The 23,066-nt window shown below is 43.0% G+C and overlaps 1 protein-coding gene across 5 annotated transcripts in view; it reads left to right on the top strand.

Moving 5' to 3' along the window:
- LOC126299299 (filaggrin-2-like) overlaps nucleotides 1–23,066 on the top strand; it is a 492,536-nt gene that overhangs the window by 295,407 nt on the left and 174,063 nt on the right. For all 5 annotated transcript variants that reach the window (XM_049991095.1, XM_049991094.1, XM_049991096.1 and 2 more), the window contains one exon: nucleotides 9,480–9,515. In XM_049991095.1, coding sequence (XP_049847052.1) covers nucleotides 9,480–9,515 — 36 coding nt within the window. The remainder of the gene's footprint in view (nucleotides 1–9,479; nucleotides 9,516–23,066) is intronic.

Below are 23,066 nucleotides of genomic sequence, written 5' to 3'. Positions count from 1 at the left end.
CAGACACACCACAGGCGTTAACTGTTACATATTGCCTCGTAACTGTAGCAATACACTACCATACGAGATTAGCCACATTTGAGGTTGGCTACTCTCATGACGATGGCACTGTTCCAAGCATGGCATGTTTTGGTTGACTGGTAGTCCTGGAGCTGGCAGTCATTCGTATGGTATCCCTTCGACAACATACTGTTCATAATCTAAGTGTTCATCAAGAATTAAGGGACCAAAAATGTATCTTGATTACAGAGTCTCTCACATTCTTCCATGTGGCTACAGCTAATCTTGCTGCCACGAAAGTTCAGTAACTGTCCATAAAAACAGCCATTGCAAATTTCATCCATCACACCGAAGTCCATCTATGGGGAGTGCAATCTTGTTTCCAAAGACTATGCTGTGGGAAACAACCCATTTCCACATATTAGAGAGTAAATTAGATCGCTGGAATGTGGAATCTAGTCCCAAAAACCTAATTCTGCTTGTGGCTGAGTCTCTTTTTGTGTACCATATTGCGTGACATTGACAGCTGAATCAAATGTCAATGTTGCAAATTGCACATCACATCATGCTTAACCTAGCAATGCTCAGAGTGAGTAATTGTTCAGTGTGTGCTACAGTATAGTTCAAGAGTTGTAAAATTCGATAGTATGCTTCCCACTGGCCAAAGCAATTCAAAAATGACTGTCGCCACTAAACGTCCGTGTGTTGCAGCAGTAATGACTCTTAAAACGCTAGAGGTTCAGTGAAATACAAATTACATAATCCTCTCCTCTCTTAACTGAGACCAGGTGGATTACAAGCAACATCGTTAGCTATAGCTACGGCTGTCACACCTTCGGTTTGTCAAGTGGAATGGCTCTATTAGACCGCTCCCAACCTGTTTACAACCAACATCCATTGAGTGGTGGGTCTCGTTTTTGTTGCAAGACGACAAAGGGGGTAGGCAGCTGGTTCCTTTGAAGACTGCTCGCCTAACAGGTCCGTTCGCTCCGGGGTGCCGGTGTGTACGGTGGCTAATTGAGAGCCAGGCTGTCGGCAGTGTGTTCACCTGGGCACATGCTTCGAACGCTGGTGGAGGGGGGACAGCTGATGCCCACCACAAAGTCGTCACCTGCTCGGCAAGATCGGACAGAATTCGCAGACTTCGCGTCCGGTACGTCAGTATATGCTACCCCGTCACCTGCCGTGACTGGGATTCGGCTCACGTGACTGACGTCAGTCGTAAATCTCCCATGCTGCGCCGACACAGTATGAAATATGGTTACAAAACGCAATAGTATTTGTTCCTCCATCTGCTTACATTCTCAACAGTGCATCCAAACATCTCTCACAAATTCTAATAGTTCAGAGAGTGAAAAAAAAAGATCCTAGGATCCTAATATTCACAAACCAAAGTAACTTCTCATCATACAATAAGAGGTGAAAGACACATTAAAATTTACTAGATTGGCAAGGTATGCTTTACCTTACATGTTGCCCTCTGCATTTACAACACCAAATATATTATTGAGAAACATATGATCTCTGTATCTCGAAAATACAAAACATGTTGACTAAAAGTAAGGTCTAGCGAGACAGAAACTGAATACATCAGATAACGCTATTTATTATTTCTGATAATAATCAACTGAATACAAAGGTTTAGTCGAGATGTTGTGAGGGAGGGGTTTAAATCAAACTACTGCCCTTGCGTCATGCTATTAATAGGCAAAAACTAGTGTGTACCATCTCTCGATACCATGATGTATGGTATGCTATCCATAACCTACCAGTCCCAGTATATTATAGTTAAGTAATTCATATATTTGTGCAAAGAGTGAAGTCCATCTACAGGGTGTTACAAAAAGGTACGGCCAAACTTTCAGGAAACATTCGTCACGAACAAATAAAGAAAAGATGTTACGTGGACATGTGTCCGGAAACGCTTAATTTCCATGTTAAAAGCTCATTTTAGTTTCTTCCACCTACGCTCAATGGAGCATGTTATCATGATTTCATACGGGATACTCTACCTGTGCTGCTAGAACATGTGCCTTTACAAGTACTACACAACATGTGGTTCATGCACGATGGAGCTTCTGCACATTTCAGTCGAAGTGTTCGTACGTTTCTCAACAACAGATTCGGTGACCGATGGATTGGTAGAGGCGGACCAATTCAGTGGCCTCCACGCTCTCCTGACCTCAACCCTCTTGACTTCCATTTATGGGGGCATTTGAAAGCTCTTGCCTACGCAACCCCGGTACCTAATGTAGAGACTCTTCGTGCTCGTATTGTGGACGGATGTGATACAATACGCCATTCACCAGGGCTGCATCAGCGCATCAGGGATTCCATGCGACCGAGGGTGGATGCATGTATCCTCGCTGACGGAGGACATTTGGAACATTTCCTGTAACAAAGTGTTTGACGTCACGCTGGTACGTTCTGTTGCTGTGTGTTTCCATTCCATGATTAATGTGATTTGAAGAGAGGTAATAAAATGAGCTCTAACATGGAAAGTAAGCGTTTCCGGACACATGTTCACATAACATATTTTCTTTCTTTGTGTGAGAGGAATGTTTCCTGAAAGTTTGGCCATACCTTTTTGTAACACCCTGTACAAACTCTTCAAGACTGAGCACCCAAATAACAAACTGTTGTCACGTGAATGCCATCCGTCTGCTATGGCTGCGGTGTATTACTATTGATTTGTTGGCATCGATCATCGATACAGACGTCAAGGTCAATTGACTTGCTTACAGTATTTCTCTCTCCCTCAAGACTTGTAAAATTACCTTATTTCTCAAGGAATACGTTTGGGTAACGAATCTAAAACGCAAACCAAAATGACAATCAAACTACTTGAAATCTAACAACATATCAAGACCCAATCATCTCCAGTCTCTTCGCTAATGTGAGGATCGAGACATGCCTTTTTCCATCATTTCGATGCTCAAGACATTTGTTTCCAGTTAATGCATAAATGGTAACCTTTGCTTTGTCAGGTTCTGAGCACATTCGTTCAGTCATGGTTTGATGTCGCACTGCAAACTATCAGTCAAATGGCTCTGAGCACTATGGGACTTAACAGTCCCCTAGAACTTAGAACTACTTAAACTTAACCAACCTAAGGACATCACACACTTCCACGCCCGAGGCAGGATTCGAACCTGCGACCGTAGCTGTCGCGCGGTTCCAGACTGAAGCGCCTAGAACCGCTCGGCCACAGCGGCTGGCAACTATGTCCTTCCTGGCATCTCTTCCCCTTTTCGTCAGGGTACTTGTTCCTTACTGTAATAGACAGTTAAAGTTTCACCATAAATACAGGGTAGAAATCAGTCCTGGCGACTGTCCATCGGCTTAATTGCCCTTAGTGCTTTCCTAGCACTGGACTCAAACTCGGGTGGTATCGGGATGTAAATATAGGGACAGTTATTCTTTGCCTGCCAATGCGGCCCATTGCCCAAAATAACATTTTCCACGTAGCCTACCTCCATCATAAATTCGTTCGAAAACGCCTGTGCGACTGATTGCGCCATCGCAAATCTCAAAGGAGTAAACGTCACATATTTATAAGTGAGTTCTACAGTGGCTAACACATACCAATTTCCACGTGGCGCACATGCTACTGGTCTAAAAGGGTCTACTACGATCAATACTCTCAGCTTGTTAGTTACAATGCGAAATAATTCGGCCCGATACGATGTTGTTGAAATAAGTGCATAAAACAGCAACCAGTCACTTTTATGAACAGTTATTTATTAGTCCATGAACCGGTTTTCGAACCTTTTCAGGTTCAACTTAAACCTAACTAACCTAAGGACATCACACACACCCATGCACGAGGTAGGATTCGAATCTGCGACCGTAGCGGTCGAGGGCTGCTTCAAGATCAGGATAAAACTAACGAAAGTGCTGTACACATTGATTAGGAATACAATCCCTACTTCGAAAATTATTTCAAGATTACTTGTCTGACGGTTATAGTACAGTTCTCTCCTGGAAATTATTTGCAAACCCAAATCTTATTTTGCATTTTTTCATGCTTCTTACAGATATGTTAACAAATACAGTATATATGTATTATTTCAGTTTATTTTCAGTGAAAGTAAAGTAAAAATTTAACAGAAAAAAGTTTCCACATCAGGATCCGATTCCAGGACCCCTGTATTACCGTTCTGTACTATTTGCGCTGTGCCATTCTACTGCTTGGAAAGTACGCTACGTAAATGGCTCGTACCTCGCCTGACCTAAACCAAAATTGCTTCATTTCGTTTTCTAAACGCTTGACCGCCTTTACTTCTCACTTCTGCCACTTCCGTTTAATGGCCGTGCTCTGCATAAAACATAAATTTCAACGAAATCGGTGTTGGCGAATATGAGTCCCTGTCGTCACATTACAAGATTAACATATGATTTCTCCCGGTTAGTATCTTACGATTTGCCACCTTACCGCATGTGTGCTAACTCTGACACCTCTAACAGGTAAACGTATGCTGTTCTTTAGAGCGTGCATGATGTTTCGTAAGGTTTACCGTCTGCTAATATTTAAGGTTTATCCAATAAGAATACATCCATCCACTTGTTATAATGTCCTCTTTACTTGGACCAATCCAAACTGACCCCTAATCGTGATACCAGTCGTTAACTTTGAAATTAGCAGCTTTCGTCTGTTAAGGGCACTTCTTCAATTTTGATAAGGTTTTCATTACCGGTACTACGAACACACTCTTCGTACTGCTCACTATTTATGCACTCGCAAGAACACCGGTCTTTCCGTCCGTCCGTCCGTCCCAGTGGTCAACACTCATACCCAGAATAGCAGCTCGATTGCTAATTATTGCGTCAGTATTCCACCAACAGCAGATGCTAAAATCCGACCTCAACACCAATTTCTGATAAATACAGACTTCGTTGAGCGCCTAATAAGAAAAGGAACTACATCGAAAGGAATTTAGTACATGTTGTTTTCCCCTCTACTTCCTTGAGTTCCAAACAGTAGACCATCGTTTATTCACTACTTTCACGTGATGAGCGGAGCGGCACAGTGGTTAAGGCACTAAACACGCATGCACTGCATCCAGATTCGTGTATTCTGTAGAATTTTTAACATATAACGTATTCTGCGATTGGTTCTTCTATGATGCACCCGATTTCTTCCCCAGTAGACTACCTTTAATGACGTAAGTGTTGACGTGATGCTTATGTCTAACACTGAATGTTCATTCTCGTGATGAATAAAACGCTATATTAAAACTTCATTTGAAGCCGTGGGAGGTTGGTATATTCACTGATCTGGTGATACACAGACATCTGGTGATATACAGAGATTAAATAATTAGGATTATGTTGTCTCAGAATATCAGCTCAAGGATTTATTACCCTCTTGTTCTCTTTATTAATGCTTTTTTTTACGGTGTGGTACAAAAACACCTTACTTAGCTCAGTGATCGTGCTGGCATTGTTCCGACGGGATAGCTAGAACTGACTGGTGTTAAACCATTAGCGCCTTGAGCGTAGTACCGTAATCACAGTCTTCCATAAGAAACAACGATTTACACTGAAGAGCACAAATATAATACACTGAAGAACCAAAGAAACTGATACATCTGCCTAATTTCGTGTAGGACCTCCAGGAGTACGCAGAAGTGACTCAATAAGACGTGGCATGGACTCGACTAATGTCTGAAGTAATGCTAGAGGCAACTGACACCATGAATCCTGCAGGGTTGCCCATAAATCCGTAAGAGTATAAGGGGATGGAGATGTCTTCTGAACAGCACGTTATAAGGCATCCTAGATATGCTCAATAATATTCATGCCAGAGAAGTTTGGTGGCTAGCGGAAATCTTTAAACTAAGAAGAGCGTTCCTCGAGACAATATGTAGCAATTCTGGACGTCAGGGGTGACGCATTGTCCTGCTGGAATTGCCCAAGTACGTCGGAATGCTCAATGGACATGAATGGATGCAGGTAATCAGACAGGATGTTTACATACGTGTCGCCTGCCAGAGTCGTATCAAGGCGTATCAGGGGTCCCAGTCACTGGAACTGCACATGCCCCACACCATTAAGGAGCCTCCACCATCTACACTCCTGGAAATGGAAAAAAAGAACACATTGACACCGGTGTGTCAGACCCACCATACTGGCTCCGGACACTGCGAGAGGGCTGTACAAGCAATGATCACACGCACGGCACAGCGGACACACCAGGAACCGCGGTGTTGGCCGTCGAATGGCGCTAGCTGCGCAGCATTTGTGCACCGCCGCCGTCAGTGTCAGCCAGTTTGCCGTGGAATACGGAGCTCCATCGCAGTCTTTAACACTGGTAGCACGCCACGACAGCGTGGACGTGAACCGTATGTGCAGTTGACGGACTTTGAGCGAGGGCGTATAGTGGGCATGCGGGAGGCCGGGTGGACGTACCGCCGAATTGCTCAATATTTGGGGCGTGAGGTCTCCACAGTACATCGATGTTGTCGCCAGTGGTCGGCGGAAGGTGCACGTGCCCGTCGACCTGGGACCGGACCGCAGCGACGCATGGATGCACGCCAAGACCGTAGGATCCTACGCAGTGCCGTAGGGGACCGCACCGCCACTTCCCAGCAAATTAGGGACACTGTTGCTCCTGGGGTATTGGCGAGGACCATTCGCAACCGTCTCCATGAAGCTGGGCTACGGTCCCGCACACCGTTAGGCCGTCTTCCGCTCACTCCCCAAAATCGTGCAGCCCGCCTCCAGTGGTGTCGCGACAGGCGAGAATGGAGGGACGAATGGAGACGTGTCGTCTTCAGCGATGAGAGTCGCTTCTGCCTTGGTGCCAATGATGGTCGTATGCGTGTTTGGCGTCGTGCAGGTGAGCGCCACAATCAGGACTGCATACGACCGAGGCACACAGGGCCAACACCCGGCATCATGGTGTGGGGAGCGGTCTCCTACACTGGCCGTACACCTCTGGTGATCGTCGAGGGGACACTGAATAGTGCACGGTACATCCAAACCGTCATCGAACCCATCGTTCTACCATTCCTAGACCGGCAAGGGAACTTGCTGTTACAATAGGACAATGCACGCCCGCATGTATCCCGTGCCACCCAACGTGCTCTAGAAGGTGTAAGTCAACTACCCTGGCCAGCAAGATCTCCGGATCTGTCCCCCATTGAGCATGTTTGGGACTGGATGAAGCGTCGTCTCACGCGGTCTGCACGTCCAGCACGAACGCTGGTCCAACTGAGGCGCCAGGTGGAAATGGCATGGCAAGCCGTTCCACAGGACTACATCCAGCATCTCTACGATCGTCTCCATGGGAGAATAGTAGCCTGCATTGCTGCGAAAGGTGGATATACACTGTAGTAGTGCCGACATTGTGCATGCTCTGTTGCCTGTGTCTATGTGCCTGTGGTTCTGTCAGTGTGATCATGTGATGTATCTGACCCCAGGAATGTGTCAATAAAGTTTCCCCTTCCTGGGACAATGAATTCACGGTGTTCTTATTTCAATTTCCAGGAGTGTATTTTGCCTGTTTACATATCTCTGTATTTGAATACGCATACCTATACCAATACCTTTCGTGATTCGGTGTATGTAGGATGTTTCAGATGAGATGTTTTTCTCTGTACATTACAAATAAATGAAATGAAGGAAAGTTGCTCTTACTGCGGAGCTATGAAGAAAATGTATTTAGTTAATTTCCAGAGAGTTAAAGGAATGAATATATATTTCCTTAAATAGAAGGTAATTTTTGTATCATGTAGTTGATAGATTTAGTCCAACTGTGTAAAAGTGCATTTAAATCAAATTTCTATCCATTTTAGTTATGGAGTTAGAAATGTCCATAATTTTAGCTATGGATCCTACATTCAGCACATAATTGGCTTGTTCAGATAGCTGTTCTGTTGGCGGAATAGCTATGTAAATGATATGTTCGGACGAATGCCTGTTTCCTGCATGCACAACTCATAGCACCTTCTAAAAGACTTGCAGGTGAGATGTAAAGTTTTTAGTTTCACGGAGCAACAATATTTCTTGATGTCCTGTATGAACTAATTTGAGGTTGTGAGTGACATAAACACAGTTCTTTAAACATCTCAACAAAAAGAAATCTGCTTGTGTTCAATCGGGTGACCTTACAGGCCAGTCCTGACACATTTTAATTACTCATTTGCTTATGTACTTTATCTCTCTTCCTTCTCAGTCAGTTAGAATTTTACCTGAAATAATCAAAATAATTATTGTAATTAAAAGCAGAAGAATGTATACGATTCATAACTAAAACCTGTCTTTTCTTACGATTAGTGTTATTTCTTTGTAGCTAATTTTTATTTTTAGAGGTGTAGCTGATGGTACATACTGGCCCTATTGCCATTTGATGGAGAACTGTTCCGTGGCCCTTGTATTGAGTGTAAAATGGTACATCCAAATACTACGACTTCCATAAACATTGTATATGCTATATATATTAGTGGAATGTAAAACTTTTTGTATATACAGATACCGTTTGGAGACAATGAATGTATCAGTATCAGCCGGCCGGTGTGGCCGTGCCGTTCTAGGCGCTTCAGTTTGGAACCGCGTGACCGCTACGGTCGCAGGTTCGAATCCTGCCTCGGGCATGGATGTGTCTGATGTCCTTAGGTTAGTTAGGTTTAAGTAGTTCTAAGTTCTAGGGGACTGATGACCTCAGAAGTTAAGTCCCATAGTGCTCAGAGCCATTTGAACCATTTGTATCAGTATAACAACGCATCCCCTCGTATGCAGTATCTGTGATGCAATGGCCTGTGGACAATAACATTTTTGGAAGCGGACTGGTCTTCTCAGGGTTCCTACCTGAACCTAATTGAACACCTTTGGAATGAGTCAGAATGTCAACTCCGTTCCAGACACGAGTGTCCAACATCACAAAGTTACTTACTATGATCTCAGTTCTTGAGGAAGAATGGGGGTGCTGTTCCCCCACAGGCATTCAGACATCTAAATAACATTCAGACACCTAAATAAGTGACCCCCAGTGAGTTTAAGCCGTCGTAAAAGCGATGTGGTTGGTTCAAATGGCTCTGAGCACTATGGGACTCAACATCTGAGGTCATCAGTCCCCTAGAACTAAGAACTACTTAAGCCTAACTAACCTACGGACATCACACACATCCATGCCCGAGGCAGGATTCAAACCTGCGACCGTAGCGGTCGCACGGTTCCAGACTGACGCGCCTAGAACCGCTTGGCCACCAAGGCCAGCGAGCGATGTGTTGTTCCCCCATATTAATATCCACTATTATTTGTCTTGATATTTTTGACTAGATGGTGTCTAAGGTGATTTAATGAACTGCGCTACAGACTGAACAATGATCGTTTAAGAGATTCCCAGCGAAATCAATGATGTTTTTTTTTATATGTGTAGTTTCTTATCATTATTCGTACTTTTGCACTACTTTATGTAGCAGTAATGATTACAACTAACAGATAAAGACTGTCACTGGGTTTATTTTTCTTTACAGGTGACTCACATCAGGGAGAGCCTGTACCAGGACGTTGTAAGTAGCAAACACAACTTAAATTTTCTTTTATATTCGCATAAAATCATATTTCTGTTAATGCAAACATTTAGCTTAGGCAACAGTGTGACTGGAATTGATATCGAATGGAACAAGAAGTTTACTGATCCATTTACTCTTTTTTTCCACAATGCGTTTCAAATGTTTAAACGTTGATTATCAGGTGAATTTATTTGTATTAATAATGGCATGTCTGTCTTTTGTTTCGACTGTTGCACTGACTTGAAAAAAAAAATTAAAACACCATTTCAGAAAATGGCTGTGTGGAGGCCTTTGACTATAAATTGAACGTGGATATAAATTTGGAAACAAAACAACTGAAACAGAATACCTCCAGCCATCAGCGGCTCCTTTCTCTGTCGAAGTACATCACGTGTAAACTAACACTTCGTAAACAAAGATGGTGTGTAGAGACTGATCAGTGCAAAGGACGTATAGTATAAATAGAAACACGGTTTGAAAGTACAAATAACAGAGCAAAACAACGTTATTACATTAGAGCATTGTGAAGATTCCACACGATATTATGCCTAGCTTTGACACTGTCGAGGCGTCGTAAAAATGCCTTAAAATTCTTATTTCCTAGCTCTTTAGCGACTTTCTGGGTCTCACTCTGCAACATGGGTCGATACAGAGGTAAGGTTTTTCCCGCGGTCTTACTAACCGTTCCCACACATCTCCTTGATTTCTTCTTTTCACGTCTTCTTCGACTTTATTTTCATTTGCTCGTTCCCTTTCATCCGTTCAGCACATATCTTATTTTCCTTTCTTAAATTGATGTTAAACAGCATTTGAAACGCAACATTATTTCGCGCTCAAAGAGCCCGCCTTTCTCATTCACCTTGATTACCTTAATCTTTTCGTTAAGTGTTAGGAACACACAAATCTTACTCAACATCATGTTATCACCTAGGTGCTGCTAGTCAGCTGACACTGACATGAAATGATTTGATCCGAAGTGTGAAATAATTTGGGAGAAGGTCACGGTTAAAGCAGGCTCAAACATGATAATTGGATGTCTCTATGGGCCCCCTGGCTCAGCAGCTGTTGTGGCAGAGCACCTGAAGGAAAATTTGGAAAATGTTTCGAGTAGATTTCCCCACCATGTTACAGATCTGGGTGGAGATTTTAATTTGCCGGATATAGACTGGGAGACTCAAACGGTAATAACGGGTGGCAGGGACAAAGAATCGAGTTAAATTTTTTTAAGTGCTTTATCTGAAAACTACCTTGAGCAGTTAAACAGGGAACCGAGTCGTGGAGATAACATATTAGACCTTCTGGTGACAAACAGACCCGAACTGTTTAAAGCAGTTAACGCAGAACAGGGAATCAGCGATCAAAAAGCAGTTACTGCATCGATGATTTCAACCGTAAATCGAAATATTAAAAAAGGTAGGAAGATTTTTCTGTTTATCAAAAGTGTCAAAAATCTGATTTCAGAGTACTTAAAGGCTCAACACAAAAGTTTTGTCTCAAGTACAGATAGTGTTGACGGTCAGCGGACAAAGTTCAAAACCATCGTACAACATGCATTAGATGAGTATGTGCCAAGCAAGATCGTAAGAGATGGAAAAGAGCCACCGTGGTACAACAACCGAGTTAGAAAACTGCTGCGGAAGCAAAGGGAACTTCACAGCAAACATAAATACAGCCAAAGCCTTGCAGACAAACAAAAATTACGTGAAGCGAAATGTAATGTGAGGAGGACTATGCGATAGGCGTTCAGTAAATTCGGAAGTAAAGTTCTATGTACTGACTTGGCACAAAATCCTAAGAAATTTTGGTCTTATGTCAAAGCGGTAGGTGGATCAAAACAAAATGTCCAGACACTCTGTGACCAAAATGGTACTGAAACAGAGGATGACCGACTAAAGGCCGAAATACTAAATGTCTTTTTCCAAAGCTGTTTCACAGAGGAAGACTGCACTGTAGTTCCTTCTCTAGATTGTCGTACAGATGACAAAATGGCAGATATCGAAATAGATGAAGAGGGATAGAAAAACAATGAAAATCGCTCAAAAGAGGGAAGGCAGCTGGACCTGATGGGATACCAGTTCGATTTTACACATAGTACGCGAAGGAACTTGCCCCCCTTCTTGCAGCGGTGTACCGTAGGTCTCTAGAAGAGCGCAGGGTTCCAAAGGATTGGAAAAGGGCACAGGTCATCCCCGTTTTTAAGGGACGTCGAACAGATGTGCAGAACTATGGATCTATATCTCTAACGTCGATCAGTTGTAGAATTTTGGAACACGTATTATGTTAGAGTATAATGACTTATCTGTAGGAATCAGCATGGGTTTCGAAAAAGACGATCGTGTGAAACCCAGCTCGAGCTATTCGTCCACGAGGGCGATAGACACGGGTTCCCAGGTAGATGCCGTGTTTCTTGCCTTCCACAAGGCGTTCGATACAGTTCCCCACAGTCGTTTAATGAACAAAATAAGAGCATATGGACTATCAGACCAATTGAGCGATTGGATTGAAGAGTTCCCAGATAACAGAACGCAGCATGTCATTCTCAATGGAGAGAAGTCTTCCGAAGTAAGAGTAATTTCAGGTATGGCGCAGGGTAGTGTCGTAGGACCGTCGCTATTCAGAATATACATAAATGACCTTGTGAATAACATCGAAAGTTCACTGAGGCTTTTCGCGGATGATTCTGTGGCATATCGAGAGGTTGTAACAATGGTAAATTGTACTGAAATGCCGGAGGATCTGTAGCGAATTGACGCATCGTGCAGGGAACGGCAATTGAATCTCAATGTAGACAAGTGTAAGGTGCTGCGGATACATAGAAAGAAAGATCCCTTGTCATTTAGCTACAAAATAGCAGGTCAGCAACTGGAAGCAGTTAATTCTATAAATTATCTGGGAGTATGCATTAGGAGTGACTTAAAATGGAATGATCATATAAGTTGATAGTCTGTAAAGCAGATGCCAGACTGAGATTAATTGGAAGAATCCTAAGGAAATGCACTCCGAAAACAAAGGAAGTATGTTACAGTACACTTGTTTGCCCACTGGTTGAATACTGCTCACCAGTGTGGGATCCGTACCAGATAGGGTTGATAGAAGAGATAGAGAAGATCCAGTGGAAGACACTGCAGGAGAGACGCTTAGTAGCTCGGTACGGGCTTTTGTTGAAGTTTCGAGAACACACCTTCACCGAGGAGTGAAGCAGTATATTGCTCCCTCCTACGTATATCTTGCGAAGAGACCATGAGTATAAAATCAGAGAGATTGGAGCCCACACAGAGGCATACCGACAATCCTTGTTTCCACGAACAATACGAGACTGGAATAGAAGGGATAGCCGATAGAGGTACTCGAGGTACCCTCCGCCACACACCGTCAGGTGGCTTGCGGAGTATGGATGTAGATGCAGGTAGTGCTTGACCTTGGTGGGTAAAATCATTGCTTAACGCAACAACACCCACATCTTTAACTGGGAGATTGCAGCAGAGTGTGTATATGTACGCACTAATGTTCTAGTATGCGTGTTAGGCCTGCTTCAGGCGGGAGGCCGCCCATCTGAATGCAGTGGGCCGGTTTCTGCCACCAGGCTTTGGCTCTCAGGGCCGAACTCCTGTCCACTGCAGCCTTCTGGTATCCAAAAAGAAGTGCTGACTGTTGGCGTTTTGTTTCTTGAACCAGTCAATAACAAAAGTTTCCTGTAGAGCAACTTGCTGCTGCAGCTGTTATGAAGAAACGCGAAGTGCCGAAAAGAGAGAATTGGTAAACTCCAATTACTAGTTGTCTATTAAGCTTAAGAGCTTTTCATTGTCTACGTGGAACACTTCGAAGAGATCCTGACGAGTTTTTAAATTTTTGCCGTATGTCATAAACTTCATACGATGAGTTGTGTGCAATACTGAAACCATTCATTCGGTTGGTGGACACTAACGTGAGGAAGCTTACAACAGTGAAAGGGAGAGTGCCTCTGGCTCTGAGGTGGGTGCAAATCAAACTTCTTTGTTGCAAAAATGTGGAACATTTTATTAGAATTTTAATAAGTTATTTGTTATTGATACAAATGTCAATCAACATAAGAGCATCTAATATCATGGTAGTTTTTCCGAATGGCATGACAATTGAAGTATTCTATGTATTAAAAAGTTAAAAAGTTTTTTAAAGGCTCAGGGTTGACGAATTGTGGTACTGGTTTTCGATTTCTGGAGTGGGCTGAGAGGAATGCTGTGTGTAAGTGCTGGATGGATGGGGAGAGTTGGGAGATTCATTTCAAAGGCGTTTGTGGAAAACTGCTGGTTTGGGTGAAAAGGAACTGGCCCTACATGACATTGTTGTTCCATGTATGCTATAAAGTTTTCATAACGTGGGTGATGCATAGATATAGATATCCGTAGCTTATATTTAGCAACCACTTGCATTGTTCCACATATTGCGAGAAGATGGCCGTGTTCTGGAATAGCTACGAAGTCTTTCATCAAAGATAATGGAAAAAAGTTTGTCATCAGATAGTTCTGTGCTGTAGTCTTCTCTACTTTCAGTGGTTCGGTGTAAAACATTACACAATTTTTCTATTTCTGATTTTGGACCTTGTTTTGTAATTTTTCTCGTTTTTGAAAGGATCTGTTCTCCCTCAATAATACTAACTGGCAGTTCATTGCCAACTCCATCAGTAGTCGTTTCAAATCGTGTCATCTTCTTTACATAATTAGCGAATGTTCTGGAAAGAATCATTATGTGACAGCATTAAAAACGTAAATAATTTGAAGCGTTGAGTTGTCTAGAATAAGTTAACACAAGAGTGCCGTATATATTGTTTACATACATATTGTGCTGAATAACAGGTGACAAAAATGACAGGTCAGAATAAGTATGTTTAGATTTGTCAGTTAGTGCACAACCACTCTTTACTTCTCTAGATCTTTTAATATCCCTCACGTATAATAATCTCTCAGACTTCCACTTCTTTTTTACATCACTACCAAAAAAGTTGTAGGTGTCATTAATATATTTTCGTAAAGCTATTCTTCTTACAGGTACTTAGCATCTGGCAAAGTCCACAATGTGTACCAAAACTGTGCGCAAAGGGTGACAAGCGGCTCAGCGTATCCCGTGTGATAGTTGCCATAAGGATCTGTGTAAAGCGAGTAGCAATCGATTCACTTGACAAGCTACAGTGCGGCTCAATGAGCCCTGAGTGTTTCGTCTGAAAGGACACTTCAGCTCTCTGCAGCCGGATGCACGACCTGCCGTGTGAAAGGGCTGCTGTTCGTTGCTGCACAGAGCGGCGCGGTTTGATCTCCACATCCACAGCACTGCGCTGCGCCGAATCTCTTTTCTTGCGCAACTGCACAGCATTGTCAGGGCTGTAGTCTTCTTGTTAAAAGTAGCTTTCTTGTAGAGTCGTGAATAACTAATGTGTACTGTAAGGCAGTAGTCCTTTATAGTCTCTTTTCCGCTTTATACAATGTCTTATTAATTAAGTCTTAAAATTTGTATTCCGTTCTCGCGTTAGGCACGTTTGCTTTATACAAAAAATTAGCATATAAAAGAGTACAGAATGCGTCGATACTGAAATACTTATACGGTTTGGGCAGATGTACGAATTATACACGTTCCACTTTTATAAAGATTTACTGTATTTAGAAAAAAAAAATAGTTTATTTTGCCGTCTCATTTGTATATATTTTTATTTTTTCAAAATTTTAGTGTCACCGTAAAGAGGTGTAGCTGAGATGGCAAAATAAATGATTTTTTTTTTAAACCTAACGCTTGAAATTGTATTTGATGGTAACCGATCCCTTTTCTTCAGAAATGCTTTCCTTCCTATTGCCAGTCTGAATTTTACATCCTCTCTGATTCGACAATCATCAGTCATTTTGCTGCCCAAAAGGTAAAACTCATCGAATACTTCTAGTATCTCATTTTCTCATTTATTCCCTCAGCATCGCCTAATTTAATTCAACTACATTGCATTACCCTTGTTTTACTTTTGTTGATGCCCATCTTAAAAGCTTTCAACGCTGCCCATTCCGCCAAGCTGGTCTTCCAAGTCATTTGCTGTCTCTGATCGGACTACAGCGTCATTGGCAAATTTCAAATATTTTATTTCTTCTCCTTAAACTTTAATTTATTTCCCATATTTCTTCTAGATTTTCCTGAATGCTTGCTCAATGTACAGATGAAATACCATCGTGGATAGGCTAAAACCCAGTTTCACTCTGTTCTTAAGCACTACTTTCCTTTAAAGTCCTACTCTGATAACTGCAGTCTGGTTTCTGTAAAAGCTGTGAATAACATTTCACTCTCTGTATTTTATCTTCGCTACCTTCAGAACTTCAAAGAACGTATGCCCAGCAACATTGTCAAAAGCTCTCTCTTGTTGTTGTTGTCGTCATGGTCTTATGTCCAGAGACTGGTTTGATGCAGCTCTCCATGCTACTCTATCCTGTGCAAGCTTCATCATCTCCCAATACCTACTGCAACCTACAACCTTCTGAATCTGCTTAGTGTATTCATCTCTTGGTCTCCCTCTGCGATTTTTACCCTCTACGCTGCCCTCCAATACTAAATTGGTGATTCCTTGATGCCTCAGAATATGTCCTACCAACCGATCCCTTCTTCCAGTCAAATTGTGCCACAAATTTTTCTTCTCTCCAGTTCTGTTCTTTACCTTCTCATTAGTTAGGTGATCTACCCGTCTAACCTTCAGCATTCTTCTGTAGCACCACATTTTGAAAGCTTCTATTCTCTCCTTCTCTAAACTATTTATCGTCCACGTTTCACTTCCATACATTACTACACTCCATACAAATACTTTCAGAAACGACTTCCTGACACTTAAATCTATGCTCAAATCTACAAATTATAGTATAAACACAGGTTTACTTTCAGCTTGCCAGTCTTGTCGTAGGATCAGTCAGTGTCTACTCGCATGTTTCTACGTTTTCCCGGAACACAAAGTGATCTTCTCCAACGCCGACTTGTAGCAGGTTTTCCAATCATCTGTGAGTTGTTCGCCTCAGTACTTTGCTAGTCTGCAGATCAGACTAATGATTCGGTAATATTCCTACCTGTCAGCGCCTGCCTTCATTGGAATTATACCATTCTTGTTGAAATATGAGGGTACCTCGCCTAACTTCCACACCAATTGGAATAGCTTTATTAGTAATGGCTCTTCCAACTTAGCAGAAAATTAGAGTGAGATATTAAATGGAGTAGCTGCACTTTGTTTGTTCCAGTTGAATCTGTCGCCAATTAAATTCACGTGCAATGTTCTAATATTTAAAAAAAACTCAAAAGGAAAAAGTCTAAGAAACTACACACGTAAAAAAAAAGCTCTGCATCACCTCGGTTCCGAAAGTTCCGGAACCTGTACAGAAAATTGGAATAGAGCTCAACATAAAAATCATTTCCGCCCTCTTCACTGCTCATGAAAACCACACATCGCATGTAATACCACAGTACAGCTTGACCTTCAGAGGTGGTGATCCAGATTGCTGCACACACTGGTACCTCTAATACCCAGTAGCACGGCCTCTAGCATTGATGCATGCCTGTATTCATCGTCCCATACTATCCACAAGTTCATCAAGGCACTGTTGGGCCAGGGCATACTATCCACAAGTTCATCAAGGCATTGTTGGTCCAGACTGTTCTAATCATCAACGTCGATTTGGCGTGGATCCTTCATAGTGGTTGGTGGGTCACGACGTCCATAAATAGCCCTTTTCAATCTATCCCAGGCATCTTCGATAGGGTTCATGTCTGGAGAACACGCTGGCCACTCTAGTCGAGCGATGTCGTTATCCTGAAGGAAGTCATTCACAATATGTGCACGATGGGGGCGTGAATTGTCGTCCTTGAAGACGAATTCCTCGCCAATATGCTGCCGATATGGTTGCACTATTGGTCGGAGGATGGCATTCACTTATAGTACAGCCGTTACGGTGCCTTCCATACCACCAACGGCGTACGTCGGCCCCACATAATGCCACCCCTAAACATCAGGGAATCTCCACCTTGCAGCACTCGCTGGACAGTGTGTTTAAGTCGCTTAGCCTGACCGGGCTGCCTCCAAAAACGTCTCCGACGATTGGTTGAAGGCATATACGACACTCATCGGTGAACAGAGCGTGTTGCCAATCCCTAGCGGTCCATTCGGCATGTTGTTGGGCCCTTCTCTGCATGTTTTTGGGCCCATCTGTACCGCGCTTCATGGTGTCTTGGTTGCAGAGATGGACCTCGCCATGTACGTCGGGAGTGAAGTTGCACATCATTCAGCCTACTGCGCACAGTTTGAGTTGTAACACGACGTCCGAGCCATAATCCATAGATAGCGGTCATCCATTGCAGTAGTACCCCTTGGGAGGCCTGAGCGAGGCATGTCATTGACAGTTCCTGTCTCTCTGTATCTCTTCCATGTCCAAACAACATCGCTTTGGTTCATTCCGAGACGCCTGGACACTCACCTTGTTGAGAGCCCTTCCTGGCACAAAGTAACAATGCGGACGCGATCGAACAGTGGAATTGACCGTCTATGTATGGTTGATCTAGAACAACACGAGCCGTGTACCTTCTTCCTGGTGGAATGACTGGAACTGCTCATGTGTCGGACCCCCTCCGTCAAATAGACACTGCTCGTGCAGGGTTGTTTACATCTTATGGCGGATTTAATGACATCTCTGAACAGTCAAAGGGACTGTCTCTGTGATATAATACCCACAGTCAATGTCTATCTTCATGAAGTTCTGGCGAGTGCTAATCAGAGACAAGGATATCGTCAGAAGCACCTCAAGGAAGTGTGACTGTACCTCTAGTCTTTTCTGTATAGATAACCTATCTGGCGGACTGGGTGAGGAGCGGTCTGCGTTTGTTGGCTGATGATGCTATGGTGTACGGGGAGATGTCGAAGTTGAGAGCCTGAACGAGTATACAAGATGATTTAGACAAAATTTCTAAAAAAATTGTTCAAATCGCTCTAAGCACTATGGGACTTAACATCTGAGGTCATCAGTCCCCTACACTTAGCACTACTTAAACCTAACTAACCTAAGGACATCACACACATCCATGCCCGAGGCAGGATTCGAACCTGCGAAAGTAGCAGCAGTAGCGCGGTTCTGAACTGAAGCGCGTAGAACCGCTTGGCCACAGCGCAAAATTTCTAGTTGGTGTGATTAATTGCAGCTAGTCCTAATGTAGAAAAATGTGAGTTCATGCGGATTAGTGGAAAAACAGACCCACAATGTCCGGATGCAGCATTAGTAGTCTCCTGCTTGATACAGTGGCGTCGTTTAAGTATCTCTGAGTAAATTTGCACGGCGGTGTGAAGTGGAACGAGGGTTGTTGAAGGAAAGGTGAACAGTCGACTTCGGTTTATTGGGAGAATTTGGGCAAAGTGTGGTTTATTTGATAAGCAGACCGCATATGGGACGCTAGTGCGACGTATTATTGAGAACTGCTCTAGTATTTGGGATCGGCACCATGCCGGAATAACAAAGACTTCGAAGCATTTCAGAGGCATGCTGTTAGATTCCTAACCGGTGGGTCGAACAACACGAAGGTGTTACGGAGATGCTTCGGGAGCTCTAATGGGAATCCCTGGAGGGAAGGCGATGTTCTTTTCGAGGAACACTACTGGGAAAATTTAGAGAACCGGCATCTGAAACTGACTGTAAAACGATTATACTGCTGAAGAAGTGAACTAAAATTTGTGCTGTTGTCGGGACTCGAACCCAGGTCTTCTTGCGTAAGGAGGCAATTCCCGCTACAAACGTCAAGAACTTACAGAGGGGAATGATTACATAATATTTTGAATGGAAACCCATGAACAGAAACATCACCCAACGACATTACAGAACGTCAAAGTTAGGCGCTGGCGCTTGTGAACGTTTGTATATACCAGATGATTTCATGATGATGTTACAGATTTTCAAGGATGATAGAGACGGATAAATGTACGAATTTGTGGTAATGGCCCCTGGTTCGGAAACGGACTAGTCAAAAGTTACAAGCGAAATTCATTCTGTTACCTCTGAGAATGGAATACATGTACTGATATGGTTGTTGCTAAGAATGTGTGGTATGCAACTTTCAGAGGTGGTAGTATGGACAAAAACAAGAAAAAAATCCCTACTGAACATAGGATCGAAAATGCATACCTGAAGAACTATGAGCACTTGTTCATCTTAGCTAGTGTGAAACACATTTCCTCTATTGAACGAGTGCCCATGGCTCAAGGTATGCATTTTAGAGCCCAGGTTTTTTTTTGTCCATGCTACTACCTTCGAAAGTTGCTTACTCCGCAGTCTTAGCAACAATAATACCGGAAGATGCTAGTATTCGTGAGCACACGTATTGCACTGTCAGAGATATCAGAATAGTTTTCGCATATAAATTTCGACTCGTTCGTTCTTTTTACAGGGACACTTATCTCAAATTGAAACCTTTATCCCTCTCCTTCATCCTTGAAAGTTTGTTACATCATCCCGGCATCACCTTGTATATACATAGATTTACAGTCCCCGGCTCCTATGACTTTGACGCTCTGTGGTGTCGTTGGATGACGTTCCCGGACGTGGATTCCTATTCAAAATATTATGAATTAACTCTCCACTACCAGTCCTAGAAGTATGTAACGGAAATTTCCGAACACCCAGTAGACAGTGGTTTTTCCGTTACTCTATTTGTGAGTGGTACAGGAGAGGAAATGCCTAGCAATGGCACACGGTACCCTGCGCCACGCCCCGTACGGTGGCTTATGGTGTGTGTATGTGTCGAGATCCTTGTTATAATTCCAACACCAGGAAGGATAGGAAACTACGAAATTTAGCTTCTTGTGCTTCTGGACTACAGTAGGACAAAAGCATGATTAAATTTGATTTTGGGATATACAGGTTGCGAAATTTAGTACACAGTTGCCACCTCTCGGAGCAACAATGATTCTAACATGGGTTGTCATAGAGTCGAACTGAACTAGGACAACAGAGCCAGGTATATCATTCCCCGCAACTCAACTGTATGGCAGAGTTGATCAGTGGGAATTGCTGACGACTTTTGGCAAGTCAGTCCATCGGCAACACATGTTCTGATTTCTTTTCAATGGGTGGGGCATCTGAAGCACTTGCTGACCAGGGCAACAGTCCCTTTGTATTGAGGTAGGTCCAGACAGTACGGACAACTTGCATTATCTTGTCGAAAGGTAACATCATGGAGTCCTCGCAAAAAGGGAATAGCCATCGGCCGCAACATTTCAGAAATATAACGGCTAGTGTCCAAATTACCTGCAATGCTCTTTAGAGGAGACCGTATTGGTACACAATGGCTCCTAACTAACCTAAGGACATCACACACATCCATGTCCGAGGCAGGATTCGTACCTGCGACCGTAGCATTCGCACGGTTTCGGACTGAAGCGCCTAGAACCGCTCGGCCACAACGGCCGGCGCCGTGTTGACAGCGCTGTTACAGACGCCATCGCACTATCCGTTCAAATATATGCATTGCTACAAATAAGCAACGCATAACACGATCTAGTCAGAAATTACCAGAGCGCAAATGCGATTTCTGACTGAGAAGCCTGCTCGTAGTCCTTCCATAAACACCATATATACAAAATGTAGATGGCATTATTAGTATGTACTTTATGTGGTTGCGCAAACACACTAATCAATTGCATAACCAGGCGTGTACAAGGTGTGACAGAAAGACGATGTCTCGTATTTCAAAAAGTAATTACAAACAAAGAAATATACAGAAAAAATACTCATTTGAAAAAAAAATTACATGCCATTATAGATAAGCTGATTTTTAAAATTATGTCCGGCAAATAGCGTCCTCCACTGTGGACATAGACGAAGTTTTTCTTTATTTTCGTATTTAATATTTTGCTTCTGTGTGTCTTGCAACTGATAGAGACAAAATGTTTCAATGTGAAGCCTCCCCTGAAGTTGTCCACAGCTCTTCGTGTCAGTTCTCGTGGAATGACAGCCACTTCGTGAGTGATTGCCTCTTTAGCTGGTTGCAGGGTTGTAGGGCGATATTTGTACACTTGTTTTAAGTGTCCCAAAAGCCTGTAAGTCTCCCAAAAATATCACAAGTTCATAAATCGGGTGACTTGTAAGGCCAAGAGATGTTTCTTCGCTAAGAAAGAAAATGTCTAGGTAAACAGCTCTCTGAAAACTCCTTAGGAATGCTGAGAAGTGTAAGCTGTGGCTCCAGCTGGCTGGAATCAGACTTCTCCCTCTTGATGTTCCCCAACTAACTGGTTTAACTTAGGTCGGGGAAGGTCTTTATCATGTGATAGTAGCGATTTGTACCGAGCGAGGTGGCGCAGTGGTTAGCACACTGGATTCGAATTCGGGAGGACGACTCTTCAAACCCACATCCGGCCAACCTGATCTAGGTTTTCCGTGATTTTCCTAAATCGCTTCAGGCAAATGACGGGATGGTTCCTTTCAAAGGGCGTCGCCGATTTCCTTCCCCATCCTTACCTAATACGATGGGAACTATGACCTCACTGTTTGGTCCCCTCAACCAACCAGCCGACCGATCTGAATTAATCGTCATATCAGGTTACCTTCCATTAGGAAAGTGGGTGCACTCAGTGACTTATCTAATTTATAAAAGATAGAGCGCAGCAATCAGTCGTCCTTGTAATTTTTTTTTTTTGCAGGTTTTATTACGCAGATCCAGATTTCGGCTAGTGCCTAGCCATTATCAATGCACTATTTTTTTTTTTTAATCTCTGTGCATGTAAGTTCCCTGTTGTTCGGGCGTCAGTCACAGTTCTTTGAATAGTATTCAGATAACTGTGACTGACGCCCGAACAACAGAGAACTAACATGCATCGAGTTTAAAAAATAGTGCATTGATAATGGCGAGGCACTAGCCGAAATCTGGATTTGCGTAATAAAACGTGCAAAAAAATTATAAGGACGACTGATTGCTGCGCTCTATCATCTATAAATTAACCGTTATAGTTATGCCATCTTCTTCGAAAAATACGGACCCCAACATCAAATCCAGCAACGGCGCATTAAACTGTAGCACGATGCCTGAAAAGTGGTCGCTGGTGAAGTTCCTGAAAATTCTCTGCTGGACAGCAGAGGAAATTTTGTTTATTTTAACTGGAACTGGGCCTCATTAGAAGAAATTTAAACCGTACTAGGGGGAACGCTCTAAAGAAACTCCACACACGCAGCTCTGAGAGTTAAAAAATTACATTCAAAATTCTTGGGGAATCATCATTTAGTATGGGTGCATGTGAAGGTCTCTGTGCAGGACGCTTCTTACACTCTTATCAGATTATTCCTGAGCAGTTGCATGTTTAAGTGCTAAACGCTTCGGAGATTGCTGAACGGAACGCTCTCACATTTTCCGGCATTGTTACCGTCAGAGATAGGCCGACAGATTATCATTTCAGTGCAGAATTCGGTGGTACTCTAAAGCCTGATACCCAAACTCGAATAGTTGTTCTATACAGAACAGAATCATGTCGGTCAAATTCGAGCCGAACGCGAAATGCTCGCCGAGTAGTAATCACAGAACCCGCCATTA

This window comes from Schistocerca gregaria, chromosome X (genome assembly GCF_023897955.1).
Source record: "Schistocerca gregaria isolate iqSchGreg1 chromosome X, iqSchGreg1.2, whole genome shotgun sequence".
In the NCBI taxonomy this organism is placed as follows: Eukaryota; Metazoa; Arthropoda; class Insecta; order Orthoptera; family Acrididae; genus Schistocerca; species Schistocerca gregaria.
Note: the sequence above shows the minus strand (reverse complement) of the source record. Positions and strands in the feature narration are given on the sequence as shown.